This window comes from Physeter macrocephalus, chromosome 21, assembly GCF_002837175.3.
Source record: "Physeter macrocephalus isolate SW-GA chromosome 21, ASM283717v5, whole genome shotgun sequence".
Taxonomy (NCBI): Eukaryota; Metazoa; Chordata; class Mammalia; order Artiodactyla; family Physeteridae; genus Physeter; species Physeter macrocephalus.
This window is the reverse complement of record NC_041234.1, coordinates 121,901,825-121,929,810: the sequence shown is the minus strand read 5'-3', so window position 1 is coordinate 121,929,810 and position 27,986 is coordinate 121,901,825. Positions and strand designations below refer to the sequence as shown.

Here is a 27,986-nt window from a genome sequence, read left to right as displayed (position 1 = left end):
GAGGGGATACATATGCACACTCACATGTCCGTGCGCATACCCCAACAGGACCCATCTATACGTCAACCAGATGCAGTCCATATCAGGCCAACTTGGACACAAGTGAGAGCCCTGACTCAGCAGATTGCAGACTGCAACTGCATTGGAGTAACCCTTCAGTTTCTTCTACCAAGTGTAAGGCCATTGAGAAATACACTGAGAAGAGCTCCTTTGGGTGTGTGGCAGAGCCCAGGGCGCCTCTGGCAGTGCACAATTTGCCTGAGTAAGGACTGCAGGATTGAGATATGAAGGAGCTGTCAAGGAGGAGGGACTTGTGTTGTTTTGGGTCCTGAAACTAATAAGCAAACATCCACAGAATAACTTTAGCTCCAGGAACAATGCACTAGTGTCAGAATCCTTACTTATCTCAGCTCTAAGCAAATGTCGGGCAGAAGCGAAGTGTGTGTTGGTACTCATCACCACCCAGCTTGACCCAGAGAACCGGGCACAGCTTTTAGGGGTGGATAAGTTCACAGGTCAATCAGGCAGACTTGTAAGATGGAAAGAAGTTACTTAAATGGAAGGACTTGAAAGCAACATAAGAGGTTACAGGTACTGGTTTGGGTTTATAAATGTTCCAAGAAGCCAAACCTTGTATATGGCACCATTTGCAGCAATATCATTAACATTATTAATAATCATCATAACATATTGATATATACAAAAATAGAGCAAAGCGATTCTAGAAGAGGAGGTGAAAGTGAAGGTGAGGGTCTCTGTGCAGCCCAAATGTCAGTACACTTCAGGAAGATTCAGAACCAACAAAGACTGAGTGGCACATATTCCTATAGTATATAGCCAACAAGGGGACATGGATGTTCCCTTCTTCTTCCCCCTGTGTATGACTATACATTTCTCCCCACTTTTCCACCCTGTAATACATATCCATGCACACTTTAAAAGAGATGATGATATATAAAGCTAGAGTCTGGAAGTCTTAAACTAAGTTGGAGCACCTTGATTTCAAGCAAGTGCCCTCAATCTTTGAATTCTTTAGTGAATTTTGGATTCACTTACAGAGGGAAACTGTATCTAATTCTTGCATCTTTCAGCAGCAGTCCTTAGGAGCCTGCTATCACCACTGCAGCCTTTTCCCATTGAAGGGGATTCACAGCACAAGCTCTTGGTATTTCTTAAAAGAGAAGTCAGTTCTCTGCATTTTACAACTTTCATCTCAGTTTTCCACTGTTGCTGAAATTTAGGTTCTCAGGCAACTGCCACTGCAGACAAAGCCAGGAGCAAGCACAGTGTGCAGCAAAGGGTAGGTGCAATGGCGAAGATACAGCTTGATTAGGGCTTCCTTAAGCTTTTCTTTTGCACACTTGAGCTTCTACAAGGTTACAGAGCCAAAGGTGATGTCCACTGGGGGCAGCCTTGACACCTGAAAGCTAGCTACCCACTATGCCCCGCATAAAGACCACCACGCTAGCTTGACATGATTCCTGAAAATTGAATGGGAATGGCTTTCTGTCATTGTTAATAGAGAATACTGAACCAAGAGTCACAAGACCTGTATGCCAGGCCCAACTCTATTAACTCAGTGTGTAGCCTTGGGCAGATCCCTTCCTATTTCCAGGCTTCAGTTTTCCCATCTGTAAAATAAGGGCGTTGAACTAGATTAACAGTTAAGATTCCTTCCAGCTCTAAAGTTTTATGACTTTTTATGTCCATTATTAAGGCCTGAGCCATGCAGTCTCAGGGCAGTTAGCTTCTAAGAGAGAACAGACCTCTGTAATATCCTTTGCTTTGTTCATTTAGCTATAAAGCACGTCTGCCTTTGGCACTTGGGTCAGACATACAAAGTTATGAGCATCCTGATTTACTACCCTACTCAGCATGCTAGTGGAATCTGTCAGTACTATAAGGTGATTATTGGGAAAGGGAATAAAACTTCAACTAATTAAACCTGGAAATGTAAGATAAGTTTGCCTCTTATGCTCATAGACTGGTGAGTGTGGTTATGAGTGCACACACACTATTGCTAGTGATAAGTTTATTACAGTAATCAATTTCCCTTGATAAAAATTAGTAATAGTATAACGTAGCAAAGTTTGGCGTCAAAGGAAACACCTATGGAAAAACAGCACTTTTTGACGCGTTCGAGAGAGAAAGAGGGACAGGTAGGAGACAAAGATTAGATCAAACAAGACAGAAATACAGGCAGAGAAAGGATCAGTCTGAGAGCAAGGGAGGGAAGGAGAAGAAAGCAGAGAGCGAGAAAGAAAAGAGAGGAAAAGTAAAAGTAGAGAGGGTGAAAATGAAGTGGGAATGAGAACAGAACAGAGTAATGCAAGAAGAGGGGAAAATGAGAAAAAGACTGAAGACCAGAGGGGCGGTAAACGGAGAAGGGGTCAGATTCCCTGGAATACTGAACACTGTTCCACATGGACCTGTGAAAACCATCTAAGAAGAAAGCTTCCAAAGGCACTGTGGAAAGCAGAGTGACACTCAGAGCCTGCATCGAGAGGTGTTACGTTGGGGAGCCCCTAAACCTCCCCGTTGCCGGCTCTGTCAGCCCTCAGTGTCCAAATCTCATGCTTATGTATCACCTGAATATGCCATGACAGCCATAAGGGCTGAGATGGTGGGTGTAAAAAGACTGAAGAGGAGTGGGATAGATACTGTGAGAAAGAACAAGGCATCCTGCACCAGGATGTACTTGACCATTCCCCTGACACTGCAGGAACAAAACTGGTGAGCCCTAACTTTGGCGTGGCTACTTGACTCCTCCTCCCCTTCTTCAAAGACGCGGCCTATGCTTTATTGACGGGGCCTAGAAGGAGAAAGCGCTGGATCCCTTTTGCGGGAAGGTCATACAGACTTCTCCTGGGCCTTGGGGAAGGGCGCACTACCAGAAGAGATTTTTCTGCACACAGTGTTGGTGTGCCGTCTACAGCGGCAGCCTGGTCGCCTAAGGCTATCATAGCCCTGCTGGCACAGATGGAGGCATCCACGGGTGGGCAGGTAGCAGCACAGGCAGGGTAGGAAGAGGGAGATGAGGCTCATGGCTGCCCAGCGGACGAAGCAAGAGCCGGGCCCACAGGAGCAGGGCTCGTCGGCGCAGTTGTCTTCATCATCGGTGGAACAGTGGTAGAAGAGGCCCTTAACACAGCAGAGACAAGTGCCATAATCGAGGAGGCTCTCAGCAGAGCAAAGGCAACGCTGGTTGCACAGCCAGAAGGAGGGGAGAGGGCGAGCTGCCGTGCAGAGGACACATTTGCAGCGCCCACACTCCTCGCAGATGAAGAGGTGCTCACTGGGCTGCACTGCAGATTGCTCAGCTTCTCCCTTCAGAGCACCATCAGCCTTCGGGTGGGTTCCTGTTCCAGGCTGGGTTCGGATGACGGACTGGCCTGAAGGTGAGGGCGTAATGCTGGCCAAGAGCCTTTGATCAGAGGCAGTGGTGCTATGGGACATTGAGCTGGCAATGCTAGATTGGCTCAGATGCTGAGGCAAGGGCTGCAATTGATGGCACTGGCTGAGACTGCGTGGGAGAGCAGTAGGCATGGTAGCCAGGGACCAATCAGATTTGTGGGTTTGCACGATAAGGGAAGGGCTGGAGAGGGCCTGTTTACAGGGGACTGGAGGACGGTCCACATAATCATTGCTAGCGTGAGTAGAGCGCAGCTGTTCAATAGGCAGAATTTGTTGGAAATCATCTGTCACTGCGGCATCCATTTTGCCTTGATTCTTGAGTTCTGAGTGGTTTGGGGTCAGGGTGGCACTTATGGTGATAAAGAGCCCTTGTAGTTACATGGATCTTAGGGCACATCAGAAAATCCTAGGAGAGAGAGGGAATAGAAACAATAAATGAGAACACACAGGCACGAGTACTTTGCAGGGAGCCAACAAACCTCAGGCCCTATCACCACCACTACCTTCAGTCACTTTAGTCTTCATGTTACTACTTTATTCTGTAATTGACCTCACCTACTTCTTTACAGGCAAGTCTGGTCATCTCATCCAGACTATAGAGCACATTGGGGGCAAAGATCTGATTATGGATTCCTGTAGTAGCCCATCATATGACTAGGGTCACGGGAGCAGTTAGCCCATTCACAGGTTTGCTAACCAAGAAATCGAGGCCTTCAGCATCAAAGTTCTAATAAAAATGGAACCTAATTTCAAATGCAAAGGTCACTTCCTAAAGCAACGCTGATGTAAAAGAGAAAGCCTCAAAAGTCTTCCATGAGAAGTTGCATATATACATATACATATATATGTATATATATATATATATATATATATATATACTCAATCAAAATTTTCCTTTCAGTGAAATTCATAAGCATAAATAAACAGATGATAAAGGACAAGCTTGATTCAATGAATACAGGCAAGCAAGCAAGTTGCAATAATAGCAGAGATATGGCAGAGACACAGGTGGCAGAAATTAGGCTATCTGTAGAATAATAGGAAAAAAGACTTCCCAAGGGTGTAAGAAAGTCAAGACTACTCATCTTGCTGTTCTCCTCATTTTATAAGCTGCTTTAACGTATTGAGGAGGTAATTCCTTCTAAATGGCAGCATGGCTTCAGAATCAAACCTGGGGATGGGGGAACCACAGAAGATGAGCCCTGAATTATTTCAAATATCACCTATAATTGTACTTTTTACCACCCTAAGTCGTCTATATTGATGGGGTTTATGAGGCAGAATCTGCTTGGACTGCTTTTCTCTATCTTTACCTTATACAATAAACTGGCTTTCTTGAAGAGCAGCAATGTTTTTATACCAAATTTCAGATAAGTTGACTATCTAGAAACTATATACTTGTGTCTTCATTGTACCACAATCAGGAAGAGCTCGGTGGTCATTCCCTGAAGCATTTGATCGAGCCTAGTACTGATAACGGTGACCATGAGGAAAATATTTTTCCAACAGTAGATTACTGTATTGCACCACCTGGAAGACTGAACAGCCAAAAGAGGTGTGCATAAGGAAACTTAAACAAAAATCTAAGCGTCGCCGTGGGGGCATTAGGACCTAGGAAACACTAGCATGAATAAAGTATATATTTGAAATCCATCAGACTTCAGACCTCCTCAAAATAGATCGATTACTCACCCTACTGTATGGGATGGAAAGCTTGAATGAGTAATAGAAAGAACAAGTGAAAGAGGATAGTGCTTGATTAGGTTTCCATAAGCAAGCAAACATGACACTGAAATGTGCCCAAAGTTCAATAGCAAGAAAAAAAAAAGACGTAGTTCATAAAGGACTCAGTGGCTAATAATATGATCAGACTCATTGCCTTTCGAGGCTATATCCCCATGCAAACTTATTTAGTTGAATTTACATCTGTTCATTTTTTGAAAAGAAGATTTAATTTGGTTAAAAATAACTTTTCTGGCACATCACATCAAAGAACCAGTCTGACTATAATTTCACTTTTTAGCTACTTGTTTCAGTGTTATTTAATGCAGCACAAGAGAATGCAGATAAAGACTATGGAGATTCTAAGACTCAAACGTGTAACCTTTGGCAAATCACTTACTTTGTTTGGGCCTCAGTTCCACTATCTATATAATTATAAGAGTGGACTAGGTGATTTTGAGGGACTCTGCCCTATTATGGTCTGTAATCATATAACTAAACAATTTGACAAAATAATTCTCTTTGTCCATACCTTCTACATCTTCAGCCCTTGAGGGTAAACTGGGCAACGTGCCCTTGTTTACTCGGGCATTCAAAAGCAACATGTTTGTCTCTTTTACCTACTTGGACTCACAATCCCCTGAAGCCTTTGCCGTATCTTTGTTAAGACTCATGGCCCCAGCATTAGAAAGAAACAGGTAGTTTTCTTCTGAACACCCAAATAAACAAGGACACATCGTTCAGCTGGCTTGCAGGGTATGTGGATGCAGGAGCTTTGGATTGGGAAGAATCTTTTGATAATTTTATAAGAAATGAATGTATTCACCATTGATCAGATAAATAATGTGTGGGGCTCTTCAAGTCATTTACACTGTAAAAACAATAACATACATGCTAGACGCATTTTAGACTCACTGATTTCCCAAAGGAAACTAGATTCAAACATACTGGAAATTCGAAGGATCAATGACTCAAAGGAAGGCATACTAGGTCTTAATGTTACAGGAGCTAGTCATATGGGATCCCAAGGATGTCACTAGATATCTCAGGGACTTGCCCAGAAGGTTGAAAGCTATGCTTGGAGGAATCTAGGTCATAATACAAATAACTCAGAGCCACGAGGGGATCCTGTCTTGGCAGCAGAAGGGTATATGGTGTTTAGGTTGAGAGGGTGTATTTGGATATTGATTAGACTGCTTCAAGACTGAAGAGTTGAGATGCTTGGGTGATTAAAGGAGGCTTTGGGCATCAGTCTGGGATGATGGAAGTACTACTGTCTTGCTTACAGGTAAGGGGATTAACAGGATGAACTCAGAAGGTTTCTTCCTGCCCTGTAAAATTTTTACTAGAATGGACTGTGGAAGATCTGCAATACGGTGGGACAGTAGGACCTGGGTAAAATCAGGGTGTTGAGCAGAGGATAAAACAAGATTGAATGACAATAAATCGTTTGCCATTCCGGATGTGCTGACTCCGATCTGGCTAACAGGATGAACTGAAATAGATACTGTAGGGGAAGGTAAGAGGGGGAAAAAAGTTGAGAAACAAATAGACAAGAGACTGCTGCAGCACATAGATTAGATGAAAAACTACTACTGCAAAGCGTGTTTATGATTCAGAAATCCACTCATTAAAGGGCCATTCATTGTGAGCAGCAACAGTTAAGAAACTGACTGTGCTGCTGGTGAATTCCATATTCTATTAAGTGAGAGAGAGAATATACATATCATATATTATTAAATAGGAGCCAAGGTGATTACAAGTCTTGGCCGCACATTGATGGGATCTAGTGATTTCTGTCACGTAGTGCCTGTGCAGTAATGAATGATGCATTGTAAACCCACTCCCATCTCAGTCCCTCTGGCCAGGTGCTCATAGCTTTCTCAACAGTTTTTCTGTAGCCCTGAAATTTGCTATGTTCAACCTAAACAGAAATTTCTTTTCTTATGCCAACTTAGGGACTAGAAAGGTAAATCCATTCAAGAAATGCTGTTTGTTAAAGAAAGAAAAATGTATCTTCTCCCTGGAACCTAAAATCTGCCATGTTGAGACTAAAGTTGAAAACTTTCCTATCTAAAGCCCTTCTATGCTAACACCTTAAGAGTGTTCTGATTTGTATGATAAATCCTTTCCGATACAGTATGGCTCAATCTTGATTTCAAAGAAGAGGGGAGAAGAGAAGGAGAGCCTGGCTCCTGTTTTCTCCTAGTCCCATGGGTTCAATGCTGTTTTGTACCTTCCTGTGTAACGGCTCTGGGGTGTGTTGCTTTTTTTCCGTGCTCTGCCGTTATATACACTCGTTCTCAGAGTAACTGAGAGCAAACATAGGGGGATTTCTGCTATGGCTTTATGTGTTTTCTTAGTTCTACTCTTCCAAAGTCTGCTCTCTAAAAATCCCTCTCTGTGCAAAAGCATTTGCATCTCTATCAAAGCACCCCCCCCTTACAAATACCAAGTTGTATATAGTTTACATTACTAACCTCTCAGCCACTGACTGGGCCTCCGTCCTACCACATACATCTTGTTGGAGCTGCCAGGTTCTCACCACATTTAACTCTTAACTTGTCACTTTGCTACCCTAGTCCTATTCATTACCTTCATAGTTTCATTAAGACTCAACAGCAGTTTATTTCAAACCAGAGAGTCTTGCAGTTTTAAGAGCTTGCATTTTTAAAGATATAGGTGTTTTAGTAATAAGCAATACAAGGAAAATTGTAATATCAAATGAATTCACATACTTCTAATCCTGAAGAAAATGCTAGTTGTTCATTTAAGAAGTAGGAATCTTTCTTTAAACCCCAAATCCTTTTATAAGAGACAGGAAACTTAAGTTCTGTGTGACTGTGGGCAAGTGACTTCTGTTCCAGGCCCGTTTCTTCATCTGCAAAATGAGGGGGGTATGAAAGGAAGGTTTTTAAATCCCCTTCTTGTCCTTATGCTCTAAAGATTTATGCTGGGTTTGTTGGTTGCGTTCCTCTGCCTCAAAAGTCTTTCATGAAGAATTGGTGTCCTTTCCTTCAGGTTCCTTACTTCCTCACAACTCAACTTCTCAACTCTGAATCCAAGTCACTCAGATCACTAACTAGATTGTTTCTCAGCTAGAGAGACCTAAAAACAGGACAAAAAAGCCAACACGTATACAATGTTACAATAAAGTCTTAGAAATGTTTATTTAGAGGTTTAGGGAACAAGATTAATACTTCCTTGTGGATAAAAAGCTAGCCTCTGCCTTCTTTGTATGTATGTATGCAGCTGACTTGTTGGGAACATCATTTAACACCTGGTATATCCAAATTCATGTGATAGCACATTATGTTACAGTGAGGTTTTAATGTACCCAGAAAAGCAACAATGGTTTGCATTTCAAAATAGATTTTCTGTCTAAGAGTTCAAGGTCTGTTTTCTGTTCATCCAACATGGTTTGCAGCATACACAGGCGCGTGGTAACTATAATTACACGAATGGAAGGGAGTGTAAACCACTGCCCTATGTCCTATCAGATGTCTATTGGCTATAACTAGACATGCTCACAGGTTCTCACTTTTGACAAAATTTCCATATGCCACACAGAGACATGTGCACACACACACCCAGGCATGGATCCAGAGATTTCTAAATCATTGCTCTGACTCAATGTAAGTAGGGGGTTATGCCGTGTCAGCTTGCGCCATTTCTACCCAGGGCAAGGTGATGTGATGAAATCTGAACGATGCACAGCCCAGACTTGTGAGCCAATAGCAGACTAGCCCTACACTGACAGGATGCCCGCTGGGCAGCCAGACTGGCCTCAGCACGGGCTCTCCCTACGTTCTCAGCTTGGGTGGTTAGGCTGCGCTATAAGGGGCTTAGGCAGGCACCAAAATTCATTTAAAGGTCAACAGGCTAGAAATTACATTGACATTTGGCTACAAAAGAGTTATTTTGAAGTTCTCCTTTGATTTAGAAATTTCCGATACGGATAGTGTTCTGCAAGAGCTGATTCATTTAAATCTCAGTTAAACGGTTTTCATTTTATTCTACCCATGCGCTTGCGCTTGTGCGCGTGCACAGACACGCGCGCGCTCTCAAACACACACACACACACACACACACACACACACACACACACACACGATGACTGGAATGAATGGCAATCTGTGCATTTCATAGAAAGAATTCTGAGGTCTTTAGGAGCTAATCTCTAAGCTTACCTTGAAGAAAGGGCTTATCCATGCTGAGAAAAGCAGAAGAGCTAATGCCCCATCTGGCTCAAAGGACCTCTTCTTCTCCTGAGTCTTTAGGTTTCTCCACCTCTCTTCGGAAAGTCTGAATGAAAACTCCTTCACTGGCAGTGGAGCCAGAAACAGAGATAGTTCTGTTTCAGTCTTTCTGACAGCAGAGAAAAGGGAAAGAAAAACAAACAAACGGGGTGGGGAGGAGAGTCAGACCTGTAGTGGCAGATACTTTGTATGGATTTTACATGCAGATCTAAACCCTGATGCACGTATTCCCCAAAGAAAGCTCCGCAGGGTAAGTTGTTCACCTCCTCCTCCTCCTCTTCTTTCTCCTCCTCCTTCTCCTATTTCTCCTCCCCCTCCTCCTCCGCCTCTTTCTCCTCCCCCTTCTCCTCCCCCTTCTTTTTCCCCTCCTCCAGCGTTTTCCTTCCCCTTCTCTTCCCCTCCCCCTTCCCTCCTCCCCCTCCTCCAATCTGACAGATGAACCGAAGCAGCAGAAACTGCAGTTGTAGACACAGGGTATCTCAACAGAGCAATAGATACCGCTAGTGTGTGATTATTTATATAGCTTAGGGTGTGTTGGTATATAATCTGCAGGGAGCGGGCCGCGGTGGGGGGGGGATGAGATTGCAGTGTGTTCAGCTCAGCTAGCCAGCTGTTTTGTGAATGTAGATGTTTTCTAGAGGTCTTGTGAATGGGTTATAGGGGAGGGAAGGGATTTATTGCTCCTTGTTACAGAGTCTCTCTTTCTGCCTCTTTCTCCCCCCGCCTCGTTTGCTTTCCCGGAGCTATAGCTCTTAATGCTTGGCTAAGTGGCGTCATCCCGTTGAAATTGAATCGACCCATTAGAACTCCCCATAGGAATCTCTGTATCCGGTCCCTGGGTAATGACTGAAACAGAATTTAAAGAGGAGTGGGGGTGGGGTGGAGAGTAACAATTTTAAGGAGGCCTCATTTAAATATCTCTGCCAATCGCAGTCCTACCAAGCCACTCAGCCCTTGCTGAGTGATTGCAGCTTCAATCAGCTAGAGAGACACAGAGCTTCCCCTTTGTTTAAGGGTTTCTCCCTCCTCTTTTCCACAGTCATTCCCATTTTTTCAGCGCTAATAATGATTATCCATCCATCATCCATTGGGGAACCATTACTTTCCCTTTGTGGGTTCAGTATGCTATATATTCAACAAATATTTTTGAGTGCCTTCTTTTGTGCTAGGTATTGTGGATTCAATCAGGAAGACAAAATCCCTGCCTTCATGGAGCCTCCTTGGGACTGCCAGCCTTCTGAAAATAAAGCAGCTTTGGCCAATTTCTCTTAAAGTGAAGGACAACGCTTTCTGGAAATTATCTTCAGTCCACTATTTAATTCAATAGGAAAAGGTCTTCCTTCTGGGCATCCAGACAGAAGCCCTTGAATGAAAACAAGCCTTATACTTAAAATAAAAGAGATCTGATTTCAAGTCCTGCTTCAACGGACAACTAGCAGGAGCTTGCCCATCAACATTCCTCGGGCACTTTGGTTGCCCCCCATCTAGAAAGCTGAGATGGTAAATGGTTAGGAAACTCACATTCTTAATCTACTCTAACTCCTTGTGTGACCTTTGCAATTTACTTTCCCTCTAGTGCCTCAATCTCTGCGTTCACATGAGGGCATCTGATTGGGCAATTGCTAAAGTCCCTTCTAGCTCTGACATTCTATTATTTACACCCTTTCAGGAGGGTTAAGAAAACAAAAGAAAGCGTGTGGGTCTGCATGTGCATGTACGTGTGTGTCAAAGGTGCTCCAGACTGTTCTGTTGATGTGTATGTATGCACGTGTTTACACACACACTCACATACACATACATATATACATGTATATCTGTGTGTTTGTGTGTACATATATATATATGTATAATTTCTAACCAAAACCATATCTCTAAGCAATCAGAAATTCCAGTCAAGAGATTTTCCTATGTAAATTCTTCTCTTTTGTAGCTCAAACCTCTTCCTTACTTTTAACACTGACCTAAGCTTATCAAGATCATGAAAACCATTAAAGCTAATATGTAGGGTCATCTGCAGAAGAGGATAGATTTACTGATATATTCATTCACCCATTTATTCAACAGGTATTTGTTGCATGTCAGCTATGTGCAATAGTTGTACTAACTAGATTCAGGTCAAACAGATCAGGGTTCACATTTTTGCTCCTCAATTTGTGAGCTATCTGGCTTTGGGAAAATCAATTCACCTCTCGGGATCCTGTTTCTTCATCTTTAAAGTGGAGGTAGCAATAGTACCTACTTCACAGGATTGTGCTATTTCTCATACATTAAATAAGGTCTTGCATTTAAAAGTTTTATCATGTGTCTGGCGTATAGTAAGTGCTCAAAGAACAGTAGATATGAGTATTAAGAAATTGTTTTCACTCTAATGTAGCCTGTAGGAGAAGGAAGAGATTATTTTAATTTGAATCCTTTTAGTTTTTTTTAAGTCCAGCTTTAAATTTGAACAGATATTCGCCAAATATATACCTTCCTTAAATGTGGCTTATTTTCACACTTTATTCCTTTGTTCAAAAACTTATTTCTAATTCCTAGAGCACTAAGTCTAAATTACTTTGCCTGTCAATCAAGTTGTTCTCCAACTATATACATTCCACTTCTCTCCTCAACATAAGACAAGTTGAATGTTTCACTCTTTTCAGATACCAATGCACATGGCTACCAGTCCAGCTTTCCATATGTATCCTCCACATGAATTACAAATATTTATTCATTTTCTACCTTCAGGTCCTAATTTCTCTGTAAATCCTTCCCTGACTAAGACTCCTTTATGTTCTAAAGCCCTATGATAGTTTTCACTGATCCCCTAATTTATTTCTACAACACTTTCAACTATGTCCTGTCCTCCTTATTCAGTATACTCTGTTACATATACTCTCCCTTCTTTCAAAAGCTTTTTTGAGTTAACTGTCATGTTACAAATAATCTGAACAACTAGTTGCTATAAAGTGTGGAATGATGTGGTTAATTCACTATAAAACCATAATTTAGAAATTTCTGAAACATAGTAGTAGGGACAATATTTGGAGGGAAGAGTGACTTTTCTGGTGTCCTTTAAGGTTACTCATTTATTTTTTGGAAATCACTGGCTTTTAGAAGAGATGGGTTGATCTGTGCTGAGACAGTATCTCCAAATTTAACTGGAATTGAATTAATGTCAGCAAGGTGCCTATAAAAAGAAAACAGGCCCGGGATTGGGAAACAGCAGACCCGTGTTCACTTCTGCGCCCAACACTCTCACTAACTAGCTGTATGATCTTGGACAACTCAATGTATCTGTCAAAATGTATTTCCTAACAAGCACACCATTAACTAAAGAGTTAAGAAAGCATATTTTCTGAAATACACTGAATCTAACAAGTTTGTAAAACAAGTTGTCAGGTATCATATAGTGAATTTTGTAATGTCTCAACACCAATTTCTGTATATAATTGTACTATCTTGATAGTCTATCAAAAATCATGAAATTGCAAGTAGTTCTTTAGAAACATAACAGCCTAAAGCACAAATAAAATTTCTAGAAATCACTTTCTAGAATGGGAGACAGTAAATTATAATAAAGGATGATAAAGAAGAGGACAGATACCTAAACTGGTCTTTTGGGGAGAGAGGTGATTAAGCAAGGTTTTTCCTAAAACGGGTGACTTCTAGGCTAAGGTCTAAAGGATATGGGTTAGGGAGGCATTTCAGGAAGAGTGAACAAGATATTCAAAGGCAAGGGAATATATAACAACATGGAATATTCAGGCATATTAAGTAATTTAGAATAGTTAGAGCAAAAATCCTTGAAGGGATTTGCAGATGAGAAAAGGGTTCTGTGGTTAAGAGTGTAAGTTCTGGAGTGAGTTGACCTAAGTCAAATATCAAGTCTGCAACTCGCCAGTTGTATAACCTTGGCCAAGTTACTTAATCACTTTGGGCCTCAGTTTCTCACTGTAAAATCAGTACAATTTATCAATATACCTCATAGGGTTGTTGTGAGAATTAAATGGATTAAAACATGTAAAATGCTTAGAACAGTATCTGGCACAGAGTAAACATCTCTCCCTACTACTTGAATGACAAGTCCATGAGAGAAGGAAATTTAGTTGTTGAATCACCAGCACTTAGATAGTGAGTGGCTCATAGCAGGCATTGTTGAACGAATGAATGATCATTAACATGATTATTATTTTTGACGGGTATCATCTTAAGAGGTGAGAAGGTTGAATAATCTCAGTTGTTTCCATTGTTACCTTAATATAGGACCACAGAGATATAGTACTACATTAATATATAAAATAAATGAATTAATTATATATTATTAATATAGATATTAAGCTATATATAATAATCATATATTATTAATTAATATATAATTAATAAATGAATCCTTACTCTCAAGTGGCTCGTAATTTAGTAGGAAAGATATCAAATACACAAATGTAATAAAGGATGATAAGTGCTATGGACGGGAGCAGAGAAGAAATACACGTAAGCCAGTATTGAGGGGGTTGTGGAATGCTGCCTAAAATAGGTAATGTTTAAATATGAATTTGAAGGATGAGAAGGACATTACAGCCAGAGGGAATAGCCTGTCACCGAATCTCCCAAACTCAGCATAGGGTCTGGCATAGAGTAGATGCTCAGAAAATATTTTATAAATAAGAGAATGAATAAAAACCATTGCAAGCAGAGATAACAGAATGAACAAAGATACAAAGATGTGAAAACAACGTGTTTATAAGCTATTCTAAGAGGGTCCCCTACACTCATAGCCTGAAGAAGTTCAGAGCAGAAATTTTCTCTAGAAGGTACCACCCACATATTTTATTCATATTCCTAGAATGTACTGAGCTTATTTAGGTTTTATTAAATTGTAGCAAGTGAAATACATAATACATAAGAAAAGCTTGGTATGATAGTCCAATACAGTGTCTAAAATAATCGTTTTCAGAGTCTTCATCCATAAACCCAATCAAATAAGTTCTCTCAGCATATAATTATAACACATTCTCTCTTACTTTGTCTGCATAAAACACCTACTCTGCACAAATTTTGAAAGTCTTTCCTCATTCTGTTTTTCCCAGAATACAGCCCAAACCTGTTGAGAGCTTACAAGTTCCTGTATGAAGCCAGCTCTATCCATACTCTAGTCAAGAGGAGTCAAGAGGAGCCAGATGAAAAGCTGACCTATGTTCATCCTGATTCAGCAGTGATGATGCCAGAATAAGTCAAGCAATGCCAAGCAAATAGAGATTCTTAACCAAGAAGCCTATAGGATGGTCATGATTATTTTCTTTTCCACAGAAGCTGGCAAACAAGTATAGGAGCAATATCACCATGAGAGAATGGTACAGAAAAGTCAGAGAGAGAAAAATAACCTGGGAGAGTATGGAGAGGTAGGAGAGAGAGACAGTGTGGTCCTGAGGAAATAACACTGGACTCAGAGTAAGGAAATGTAAACTCCAGTATTCTAACCTGCTGTGTGGCTTTGGCAGGTCATTTTTCATCTCTAGGCCCGATTTTCTCATCTATAACATAGTAAGTTTCAATGTAATCCAATAAAACAAGCATACTGAGCACCTACTTAATGTTAGGCAATGTACTTGATGGGAAAGACACAGAGATGAAAGTGACACAATATGCCATGTAGTAGGCCCTCACTACATACTGGTTGAATGAATAAATTAGTGGTCTTATCCTCTCATTACTCACAGTCTAGTAGAGTAAATGGACATGTAAACAGATAAACTGCAATACAGTCTGTCACTAAATCAGATAAGACATGATTGTGCCCTGAATCCAGGTAGGGACAGTATAGATGAAGAAAAGTGCATGATAGGTAGAATGTAGAATAAATAAGACTTGGTGACTCATTAGATATCGCATGCTGATTGTGCCATATCTAATAAGGTGCCCATGTAATATCTAAATGGTAATCTAGGCAATATTATACATGGGTTTTGAGCTTAAAAGTGGATATGAATCAGGAATAGAAATAAGCCTCACCTCCAGAGATTCTTATTCAAGAGATCTTGGGTGAGATCCAAAGAATCTGCATTTTCAAAAAGTCCCACATGGTCCTTGACGGAAACTCTCAAGTCTACATCTCTGGTCCAGACTTCCCAGCTGAACTCTACACCCATATATCCAACAGCCTATCAGACAACTCCACCCACCATTTTCCTTTATCCATCAAACATAATTGAGGGTAAGGGTGGTTGCTACTTTATGTATGGTGGTTATGGAAAGTCTCTTTCATTGACATATGTATATATATTCTGGTATTTACTTAGCAGGACACTTCACTGCTCCACGTATATACCAACATACACTTCACTTTCTTCAGCTATGTAACTTTTTTTCTCCACATTAATCAGACGTTTTAAAACTTAGGAATGGGATAAGGGGAAAAAGTGGGGCAAGTCCTTGTGATTGTCAGGATCTCTGAAGTAGGTGTTGTGTCCACGTTCCCGGGTGGCCAGCCTGCTGCAGGTGACAACACCACAGAGGATTACATTTGGTTCTGGGAGCAGTTTATTTTCAGAACTGACATCCTACCCAGTACTAAATATAGCCAGTCTCTTCCTTTCAAACAAGGATTTCTTTTCTGTTAAACTTCAATAAAGCTCTTAGCTCTGTTTTACAAGATCTCTCTCTCTCTCTCCCCCCTCCCTCCATCTCTCTCCCTCTCTCTCTTTCCCTCTCTCTCTTTCTATCTCCCTCTCTCTCTCTCTCCTGCCTTTATGAACCTTATTCTTGTTATACCCCCTCTTGCCAACCACCTATTTTCTTCTCCTTGGCTTCCTTGGTTTCTTCTCCTAACTTTCTTTTCTTTCCGATTTCTCTTCTCTGCTTTCTTGGTATTCTTCACTATCTCCTCTGGGCACTTTCCTCTTGATGTCTCCAATTTTAAAAAAGAAAATCTCTTAGGAACCCCCTCCACCGATAGGTCAAGAGAATGCAGATGTCCCAAGCCTAAAATGAGATACTTTGTTTATTTTTAAATCTTCACAGGCTGGAGATAGCTATGTCTCTTTCCTTATGTGCCAACTGACTGACATGTAATATTAAGGACATGGCAGCATTTATTGCTCATTAACAGTGTATAATTCTAAATACTTTATACATATAATCCTTATAAAAATCCTCCAAGTAAGGCACTAAAATCATCCCGTTTTTGTGTGGAGCAACGGAGGCCAAGAGAGGTAAATGTAGGTATGTCATCTAACGAGGGAGCAGTTACAGGGGAAGTTACAATGGGAAGGGTAACTGCATCTAAAATAGCTTTCAGCTGACCAAGAAGACTGTACCCTCGTTAACTTTTGCTTTTACTAAAGCAAAATGTGAAGGAATTCAGAGAAACTGGAGTAAAACATGAAAGAACTGGAAAGGATTTCGCTTTCATTTTTCTGCATGTTTTGAATTATGATTCTGAGTTTTAGGCACTGATAATCTCTTTATCCTCCAGTTAGACTGTGAGTTCATCAGGACCCAAACAATTTTTACAGATATATTACAAATTCTGCACTCATTACAGGGGATGAGAAGTGGAGTGGTTATATCCATACAATGAATTACCACTCAACAATACAAATGACTTTCTCTCCACTGCTGTTACCCAATAGCCCATGATTATTATTTGTAACAAACTTCCTGAGCAACTTCTCTGTCTAAAATACACACACATACACACACACACAAACACACACACATAGTCAATTAGATGGCAGTGTATAAGGTCAATATACAAAAAATAAATTGTATTTCTTCACACTAGCTATGAACAACCTGAAAATGAAATTAAGAAAACAATTTCATTTACAAAAGTATCATAAAAGATGAAATACTTAGCATTAAATTTAACAAAAGAAGGACAAAACTTGTACACTGAAAAGTACAAAATATTGTTGAAAGAAACTAAAGAAGACCTAAATAAATGGAAACACATTCCATGCTCATGGATCAGAAGACTTAGTATTGTTAAGATGGCAATACTCCCCAAAGTAATCTACAGACTCAACACAATCCCTGTCAAAACCCTAGTTGGATTTTTTGCAGAAATCAATGAGCTAATCCTAAATTTATATGGAAATGCAAGGGGCACAGAATAGCTAAAACAATCTTGAAAAGAAAGAACAAAATAGGACTACTCAATCTTTCTGATTTCAAAACTTACCACAAAACTACAGTAATCAAGATAATGTGGTACTGGCATAAGGATATATATATTGGGCTGGCCAAAAAGTTCATTCGGATTTTTCTGCTATATATATATATATCAATGCAACAGAATTGAGAGTCCAGAAATAAACCTTTTATATTTATGGTCCATTGTCAGGACAATTTAATGGGTGAAAGAATAGTCTTTTCAACAAATGGTGCTGAGACAACTGGATAGCTGCATGCAAAAGAAGTTGGACCTCTACTTCAAACCATATATGCAAGTTAACTCAAAATGGACCACAGACCCATTGTATGAGCTAAAACTACAAAATTCTTAGAAGAAAGCATAGGAATAAATCTTTGTGACTTTGGATTAAGCAAAGCCTTCTTAGATACAATAACAAAAGCACAAATGACAAAAGAAAAAATAAACTGCACTTCCTCAGAATCAAAATCCTTTTTGCTACTAAACATGTCAGCAAGAAAGTGAAAATACAACCCACGTGATGGGAGAAAAATGTTCACAAATCATATATCGGATAAGGAACTTGTATCTACAGAAGATAAAAAAAGCTTTCAACTCAACAACAGAAACAAAAACAAATAACTGACTTGAAAATGGGCAAAGGATTTGAATAGACATTTCTCCAAAGAAGACATACCAATGGTCAATGTCTGCCTGAAAAGATGCTCAACATCATTAGTTATTAGAAAAATGCAAAGCAAAACACAGATACCACTTCATACCCACTAGGATGGCTAAAGTCAAAACAACAGACAGTAAGAAGTGCTGACAAGGATATGGAGAAATTGGAAGCCTCACACACTTCTGGTGATATTGTAAAAATGATACAGCCACTCTGGAAAACAGTTTGAAAGTTCCTCAAAATGTTAAACATGAAGTTATCAACTGATATGGCAAGAGCTGAAAACATAGCTCCACACAAAAACCTGTATAAAAATATCCACAGCAGCATTATTCAGAATAGCCAAAAGGTAGAAACAACATAAATGTCCATCAGTCTAATGACTGGATAAATAAAATGTTGTCTATCCACACAATAGAATATTATTCAGCCATGGAAAGGAATAAAGTACTGATTCATGCTACCACGTGGATGAACCTTGAAAACATCACAATAAGTGAAAGAAGCCACATGCAAAAGGCCACATATTGTATGATTCCATTTATATGAAATTTCCAGAATAGGAAATTCTATAAAGACAGAAGGCAGATTAATGAATTCAGGGGCTGGGGAGAGGGGGAAATGGGAAGTTACTGCTACTGAGTTTCTTTTTGGGGTGACGAAAAAGTTCTGGTATTAGTTAATGATGGTTGCACAACTCTATGAAGAGACTACAAACTATTGAATTTTTCACTTTAAATGGGTGGATTTTATTGTGTGTGAATTATATCTCAGTAAAGCTGTTTTTTTTTTTTTTTTTAAAAAGAATACGTTTGGGAGACTCTTTAGTCCTCATGAAAATAGACTTCTGTCATGTAGGCCTTTTCACTTTGCCAGAGTGCCCAAGTCTAATCTCTGACTGATGGACATTTAGAAAGTTTTCAGGTTTTTTGTATTACAAACAATGCTGCAATAAACATCTTTTACATATATTTTTGTATATTTGTGCTAGTCTATCTGTAAGATAAATTTCTAAAGTAAAAATGCAGGGACAAAGAATACATGTATTTTAATTTTGCTTACTATTCAGTATTACCAAATTGTTCTCCAAAAAACATGCACCAATTTACACTGCCACCAAGAGTTTAGAAGAATACTCATTTTCTCACATTCTTAGCATATTATCAAATTTCTCAACCTTTTCCCACCTGAAAAGTAAAAATCTTGGGTTTTTAAAATATGAGTGAGATTCAACATTTTTTCACATAAATGTTGGCTACTTATATGTCTCATTTTGAGAACAGTATTTTCATGTTCTTTGTCCATTTTTCTATTGAGTTTTTTTTTTGTTCTGGACCTGTAAGAATTTGATATATACATTTAAATATTAATATAAATATTAAGGCATGATCTCTGGTATAAACATAATATTTTTATATATTATATTTTGTATCCGTTTGCCATTGGCCTTTTAACTTCATCTATAATACTTCAAACCTCCTAGAATAATGAAAATAAAAACAAAAATTAACAAATGAGACCTAATTAAACTTAAAAGCACAGCATAGGAAACCATAAACAAAACAAAAAGACAACCCTCAGAATGGGAGAAAATATTTGCAAACGAAGCAACTGACAAAGGATTAATCTCCAAAATATATAAACAGCTCATGCAGCTCAATATCAAAAAAACAAACAACCCAATCAAAAAAATGGGCAAATGTTTTAAATTTTTATGTAGTCAAACTGATCAATCTTTTCCATTAAGGGATTATGACATCTAGGTTTTGTGCCACATCTCCTCATGTTGTCTTCTAATACATCTTATATTTTGATGATTTTATACTTTTTGATATATTTTTGATACATTTGAGTTTATTTTGGTGTGGGGATGAGTTAGCGATCCAGCAGAGCTAACTCATAAGAATGTGTAACTTAGGCACTGCACAAAAGTGCCTGGAAGAAGCTATTTTCTTTGGCTTTAGAGTTTAAATTTTTCACTAAAATCTATCTAGGCACATGTCATTCTTCCCATTATTCTGGCTTGAGACTTGGTGGGGTCTCTAAATCTGAAGACTTAAGTCATTCTTCAGTTTAAGGAAATTTTTATCCAGTATTTCTTTGATTCCTTCCTCTTCCCTGTCCCTCCATTCCTCCCTTCTTCCCCCCCTCCCTCCTTCCCTCTCTTTTTTTCTTCTTTCTATCTGTCTCTGTCTTTGTCTCTTCCTTCTCTTCCCTTCCCTTCCTTTCCTTTCTGAAACTCTCATTCAATAGATATTGGAATTCTCATAAAGATATGTATGTCTCTTCATTTTTCTTATCTTTTCTTTGGTTTTTGTGTTGCATTCTGGGAGAATCTCTGTGTTCAATCTTCAACTAAGTAATTCTAGTTTTAGTTGCATGCATACTGCTAGTCACCCCTTTAGTAATGAGTAAATTTTTGGCAAGTATGTTTTTAATTTCTAAAACCTCTGTAGTAGACGTTTGTTATATTTGTGTCTGACCAACATATCATGAATATCCTTTCTATATTTGGGAAATTCTTACATTATAATTTTTACATCTCAGATGTACAAGTCAAAACTCAAACTTCTAGTCCGTGTTGAAACTAAGATGTAGGAATATGACAGGTTCTACCAATCAGATGCCCTGATATGAGACTTTAATTTGGAATTGAAGACAGGCATAAAGTGGTATTGTATGGTTTCTGTTTTGCTGGAATAGGTAGTAGTGAAGGAACTAGGCTTTGAAGGATGGCAGAGATTGCAAGGTCAAGTTCTTAATAAAGTAGTAGCATCAGTGCTGGCAGCAGTAGCTGTTGCAGTAGTCAATTTCTTGGCATCTAATTCAGGAGCAACAGTTTTTCTTATCAGGCCAGTTCTGTGGCATTTGTCCTGGGCAACTGTTTCTGGAAAGTGAGCCTCAAGACTGGTTTTCCAGACTTCTTTTAATAAATAACTGCACTATGCATATAATCTCAATCTCAGCATCCCCTTCTCAAACTATTTCTTCCTATCTTGTCTGCTCACTCTTTCCAATGCCCACAAACCAACATTTTCTTGACCCTGCTGGGATTTCCAATCTATTGACCCTGCTTCTTTTTACTGCTACGTTCCTTCTTACCTGACTTTATATTTCATGGTCCATCATTACCATCACTCCCAGGTATATATCATTAACTCCTTTGTCTCTTTTTCCATTCATCATACTCACCTGAGAAAAAACCCAAACCTGCTTAAATCCAACTCTCCACTTATTCTGTTTCCATGTTAACTGGTTTGATCTTCATTTTAGCCTTCAAATTCATGACCATTAACCTCAGAGGGCCTTTAGTGCTGCCTGGCAATGCTATAACAGTTTCATAACCCATATTAGCATATTAGCAATATGACCCCATATTGCTCATTTCAAAGGTTAATTATCAGTTTTCATGTTACTTGATCTTCATCTTACCTGTCAGTATTATTTACATGGTCGATTACTCTCTCCTTCTAGAAGCACTTTCTTTACTTGGCTTCCAGGACACCTCATTATTCTTCTCCTCCTGTCTCACTGGTTATTTTTTCTCACTATCCTCTGGTGATATTTTAGTTCCCAACTGCAAAATGTTGAAGTAACACAAGACTCAATCCTTGTTCTTCTTATCTTCTCTATCTACACTTGTTCCTTAGCTGATCTCATCCAGTCTGAAGATTTTAAATGCCTTCTATATAGAGAGGACTCTCAAATTAATATCTATAGCCTAAGATCCCTCTCCTGAACTCAAGAATAATATATCCCACTGCCGACTCAACATCTCCACTTGGATGTTTAATAGATAGCTTCTACTTAACATCTCCAAAACCTCTGCTCTTCATTCTCCAACAAATAAACCGGTTCTCCTGCTATTTTCTCCATTAATAAATAGTACCTTAGTTACTCTAGTTCCTCAGGCAAAAATCTTGGAGTTATCCTTGTCTTATCTGTCTCATGCCCCAAACTCAGTCTACCAGCAAATCCTATCCATATTTCATTTCAAATGTATCCAGTCTGACCATACAGCGTCATCCCCACTGCTAACACCTTGCTTCAAGCCACAGTCATCTTATTCCTGCGTCACTGTAATAGCCTGCAAACTGGTCTCCCTACTTTTACCCTTGCCCCCGGAAGCCTATTGTCTACACAGCCACCAGAGAGAAAATGCTAAAATGTAAGTCAGATTATGCCAGTCTTCTACTCATAACCCTACAATGGTTTTCCATATAGCTCATAGTGAAAGTCAAACTACAATGGTCTACAGAATCTATATAATTTGGCCTGTTCTTGTTGCTCTTACTTCAACGTCTAGCGATCTTCCTTACTCACTCCTCTGAAGCCATACTGATCTCCTTACTATCAATCAAAAAAACCACACACTCCCTTTGCTTGGAAGACTTTTCCTCTATTCTCTTGGCTCACCTCATCACGTCCTTTAATTCCTAGATCAACTATTACCCTTATCAGAGAGGCCTTCTCTGAACACTCCATCTACAAATGACAGGGGTATGCATATGTGTGTTTGTGTGTCATTTGCTCTCTCCCTTACTCAATATCACTACCTGAATCATGTGCTTCTTTGTTGTCTCTAGTCTCCCACTGAAATATAAGCTCCTTAAGGACAGGGACTTTTGTGTTTTTCACTCACTGCTGTATCCCCAATGTCTAAAAGAGTAGCCACATAGTAGCCACTCAGTAAATATTTCCTTATGCTTAGACTAGCCTTCATGGATGAAATTGTTTACAAATAAGAACACTATTTTATTTTTTGAATAGGAGCTTATTTTTATTTTATGAACGTGAGATATTTAATGATATATTCTATGCGTAAGATGAATCTTTCTCTAAATACTATTTTATACATATTTATAGTTCTTTTCTGTTTTCGTCATTTACTATTTCCTTAGACATTAGTTATTGTGTTTGTTGAGTCTTGTGACTCTCTTTAATGTTTTTACTTTTTATTAAATATTTGGTGATTCTTGGTTGCCTGTGTATAATTTACACATGAAGACCTAGATTGAAAGGTATTTGTGGCTGGAATTCATATCCTCTGTAAATATGAAAATTCATGACCCCTTGGCAGTTAATGCAGAATCTGATTGCTACATCCCTAGTTCATTGCACATGGGAGCAGGGAAAAAACAAGAAGTTGCCCCTTCATGGTGGATGGTTACCTTCTAATCAGTCTACTGATTCCATGTAGTATGAGGTACTGCCCTCTTGGTCAGCCCAATCTGATAGACTTCAATATCAGAATTCTTCATTTAAAAGTCTTCATCCTGGTGCAAACACCAGTGACAGAGTGGGGGGAATTCATGTAACTATTCCTCAGTCCTTTAATTAAATACACCATCTGTCATCCTATGGCCCATTCCCATTCCTTCCTTGCTACCTCTGACCTAGGGCTATTTCAGGGTTCTACTGGCAAAATTACTTATTGTGATGTCTCTCTTTTGCCTGTGTGGCCATGCCACTTCTTAAACTCAATTTCTGTTAATTATCTAACTATGAAAAAATGATATTTGATACAATCTACCACTGGGCAGACATATTTTCCCCATATGCATTTGATTAGCCAAGATTTCATTATTTCACTACTTTAAACATGATTTATAAATGGCAGTTGGTTTCATTGATATGATCTGCATAACCAGGTGTTTACTATCTCCTTAAATATGGGCATCAATTTGTATTTAACATACACACATTTGGTGTTTAGCAGCAGCAGGGAAGCTTGAACTAGCATATCAGTTGAACTATACTCAAAGGATTAGGTTGCCAAACGTAATTCTCATCCTTCCTTATTCAGTGTGTGTTCCACAGACCAATACCAGTCTTAAAACTGTTTGCTACCAATCTCATGACATAAGTATGATAAATATACAAATCATACAAGTATAAGTATACTGATCAAATACACAAACGGTAAGTGTAAGTACTTAGAAAATTTTTAGCATATTTTGACATTGCTGCTACATCCAAGTGCATGATTTCCTATTTTACAAAAGTCAATGGCAGTTTGGTTTTTTTTTTGTTTGTTTTAAAAAAAGGTCCTTCACCATAGAGAGTTGAGAAGCCCTGCTCTAGATTGTTTCAATAATGCTTTTGGTCAGGTGGCATAGTTTCCCTTCTTGTATTACCTTCTGCCTTCCTCAGGGTTGTCCTTTAAGCCAAGGGACCTGGCTGCGTCCCAGGCAGTCGTTTCCGCATGGTGTAATAGCTACAGCCAGTGAACTGAAAGTGCATTTCCTGCCACCATACTGTAAAATTATTATTAATGTAATAGGAGAATGCAGTTCTGATTTTGGCACTGATGTTTAGGTTGCTGCAATAGGACTGATAGCTTGAAAGAGGGGACAACATTTTGGAGTATGGATTAACAGAGATAGAAATACTAGGAATACTTCCTGTTAAAATATGCTATGCTTTGGCTATTTAGAGATAATTCGATAGGACAACATTTTAAGTGAAAATAGAAAGATCTCTCCTTACATGGAACCCATGAACCTTTACTCAAAGAAAATTTTAAGAAATACTTTTCTAACAACTAATGCAGTATTCTTTATCAGCTAAGTACTCAATCAGAGACTGATTTACAAACCATCGTGATTCTATAATAATGAATCCTGCAGTGAGTTGAAAATTAGATTAAGCTCTAGGGTCCTTTTCAAAGCAAGGTTCTGTAATTGTGTGCTGGTGTAATTTAGGCATCTAAGGAAGAAAGTTTAATTTTGAATCAGGAACTATTAAGTGTGAGGCCTTGTGATTCCCCTTTAATTTAGAAAAAAATTCTGTTGTCCTTCAGAAATGATGTAATACTGAGGGCACTTGAAGGTTGAAAGTTTACTTGGAGATATATATGGTCCCAGATCCACAGTTTGGAGCCAAGAGGAGACATTAAAGGATTCAAAGAAGGAGTAAATAGAAAGATAGGCCGAAATACTGAAATATAGTACCTGGAAACCTTGTATGTAGAATGACTCCCAGTAGCCTTCTTACATAGAACAATCCTGACTGTTCAACCATTCATCTTTCAAAAACTATTTATTACCATGCTTCTAGTCTAGGCTAGTTGCAGATTCTGCAGGAATTCATTTACCGGGATTGTGCAGCAGTCCATTGTAGACCAACCAGGTTAGTCCTTCCAGAACTTGAATGTACCCTAGTGAAGAAACACTAATGCAGATGTGCAGTTATTTATTAATGTTAGAGAATGTAAGACTCCAAAAACAACCAGGATAAAGCAAAGAGTGAAAAGTAACTGGTCACTATTAGAACCATCTTAAGACTTAACAAATACATAAATAAATTTGCTTTACTCCAATTTACAATTAATTGAGGGTGAGATTTTTATAAGGTTTATAAGGTCTTTGTATTGTCTTTTGTTCACTAAGATGGAGAAAAATAATAATATTAGAAAGTTAATGTGTTGCTAACAAGGCTCTCCTCTACTGAAAAATTTCTTAAAATCAAAGCAATAGGAAGAATTTAATGTCAAACTACTTTATAGTGTCTGGATCAGACAGTTTATTTCTATAAATTATTTTTGACCAAATGTCCCAAGAACAAATCAATGTAAAACGTTGTTAATATTTATTTGTGTATGGGTATAAATGAAAGTAATGTGAAATACTTTTTTAAGAAAAGAGAAGAATTTTGCTATGCACCAATTCATACTGCTGCAAATATCTTGGATCCAAGACTGAGAGGCAGAAATGTAAATAATGATAGCACTGCTGCTGCTGCTGCCCTAGATTGAATTACAAAACAAGCAGCACATTTAGAAATTTATGCTGGAAAACTCCTTTCAAATGTGTCTGAATACAGAACAGTTACAGTGTTTGTGCAGTCATGCAGTTTGGATTTGTGCCAAGTGTAGCTTTATTCCTGGTCCCACCCTCTTGATGAGGAATCTGAAGGCCAGGTTACAATTCAAGGTCTCTATGGCTGGCTCAAGTTCCTACCCAGTGTTTCAGAGCCTTCAGCCCTACTAAATTTGCTAGTGAAAATAATAATATTAATAACTATTGGTGCTTACTATGTACTAAGTATTATGCAAGGTTAATTACATATTTTGTCTCAATTAAGTCTCACAACAAACCTATGAGGTAAGTACTGTTATGTTCAAATGGGGAATTTGATCCTCAATGAGGTTAAAAAAATTGCTCAAGGTCAAATTGCTTTATTTGCTCAATTACAAGACTATTTAGATATCAATATTCTTTCCTGATGTGAAGGATGATTTTTGTTTAGAAGACAAAGCCAGGTACTGTAGAACAGTAAGATCACCCAAGCCTGAACATTTAGCCGCTGCCCTCACAGGTGACTCCCATCAACAGAAGTTTCTGTCTGTTATTACTGCTGGTTGCTTTAAGCTGCACTTCTAAAAAGTTGTCAGTGGCCCTCAGTATCTGCACCTCATGATGGTCCTTGAACCGGCCCACAGTCTTATTGGCTCCTTAGTAGTGATGTAACTTAATTACAAGAGAGAGTTCTCTGATGCACCCTTACTGACATAAACAGTTAAGTAATAAGTCAAACACCTTTACCACTGCTTCAAGGAAAACCTTAAACACTGTGGAACACTAACTACCTTATCCCTTCTAATTGACTATCTTTGATTTAAACAAAATTCAGGGAGTTAGAGTTGGTCTGAGATGAGGTGAATTTCTCCAGCTTAGTTTTCTCTAGAGCTGCTCCTGGGACTGAAGTCGCACTGAGTCTCTGTTCTCCATAAGGAATGTTTGAGTGGTGGGAAGGGACTAGGAATTGAAAGGTGTTCCTATATTCCTTAGATATGAGTTCTGACATTATCGGATGTTTGTAAAGCAGCTTTGCACTTGGTACTTTACCATCCTACTCTTCCTTGATTCCATGTTTTCCTAAAACACAATTTGAATCAGACACACATCAGAAAGAGCTCCTAAGACTCAATCCAATGAATTGAGGGAGTCTGAAAATCTAGGTATTACCTATAAAGGCTACTACGAAATGATCCACTGGTAGAGTGGCCCCTGGCCAAGCCAAAGGAGGCCATTCCTAAAAGTGGTACAGGAGGGTTCCGTGGAAGACTGTTTCCCTCTAGTAATGCTCTGTACAACGTGAGCAATGGTTGTGTGAGGCTGTGGCTCTGTCTCTTTGACTTTAGTGTCCTGGCCTGTGCTCATGTAGTACTTTTTTCCTCTGGTTTGTGTTTGTGTGTGTGTGTGTGTGTGTGTGTGTGTGTATGTGTGTGTGTGGCTAATTCTATCTGTGGGGTTAGTGTTTTCTGTATAACATGACACTGAGAGGAACATTTTAAGTTGCATTTGCCAGGAAAAGCCCCTCTCCCTTGGAATCCAAAGTGAAACCAACAGCACACTTTGCAGAGATATAGATGGCAGGATTTTTGCAAGGAAACATCACTCCAGTCACCCCAAGAAGCAGGGGACATTTTGCTGCTGCTTAACCACAAATTACCTCAGGAGATCTTCTGGACAGCATTGTGTCTGTCTGCCCTTGCAAAAACACATATTGTCATAGGATGTCACCTGTTCATGCTGTTCTTGTTTCTCCAACACTCTTACTTACTCTTAGCATTTAGCCAGAATTTCTACTGTAGGATTACCATGGAACACACACACACACACACACACACACACACACACACACAAGCAACGAAGACCCAACGCAGCCAAAATTAATTAATTAATTAATTAATTAAATTAAAAAAAGAATCCTATGAACTTTCATGTACAACTTTTTGTTTGAAAACATGTTTTCACTTCTTTTGTGTATACTTAGGAGTGCAATTGCTGTG

The 27,986-nt window shown here is 39.1% G+C and overlaps 1 protein-coding gene across 3 annotated transcripts; it reads right to left on the bottom strand.

The window, feature by feature from the left end:
• Positions 1 to 27,717, bottom strand: SPRY3 (sprouty RTK signaling antagonist 3). Of its 3 annotated transcripts, none has more exons than XM_055081641.1 (3): positions 27,647 to 27,717; positions 9,327 to 9,500; positions 1 to 3,820 (listed from the first exon to the last, which is right to left on the bottom strand). In XM_055081641.1, exon 3 carries the CDS (start codon positions 3,715 to 3,717, stop codon positions 2,851 to 2,853), a length of 867 nt encoding a protein of 288 aa, XP_054937616.1. In that variant the 5' UTR covers positions 3,718 to 3,820; positions 9,327 to 9,500; positions 27,647 to 27,717; the 3' UTR covers positions 1 to 2,850. The 3 variants fall into 3 exon arrangements, with proteins under 3 accessions (XP_054937616.1, XP_028338692.1, XP_007120288.1); XM_028482891.1 differs by lacking the exon at positions 27,647 to 27,717 and adding an exon at positions 7,875 to 8,017 and having other exon boundaries at positions 9,327 to 9,638; XM_007120226.2 differs by lacking the exon at positions 27,647 to 27,717 and having other exon boundaries at positions 9,327 to 9,638.
• Positions 27,718 to 27,986: the final 269 nt, after the last annotated feature.

Bases quoted from the DNA above. Each gene is read 5' to 3' on its own strand.
- SPRY3 (XM_055081641.1), bottom strand. From the start codon at position 3,717: ATGGATGCCGCAGTGACAGATGATTTCCAACAAATTCTGCCTATTGAA.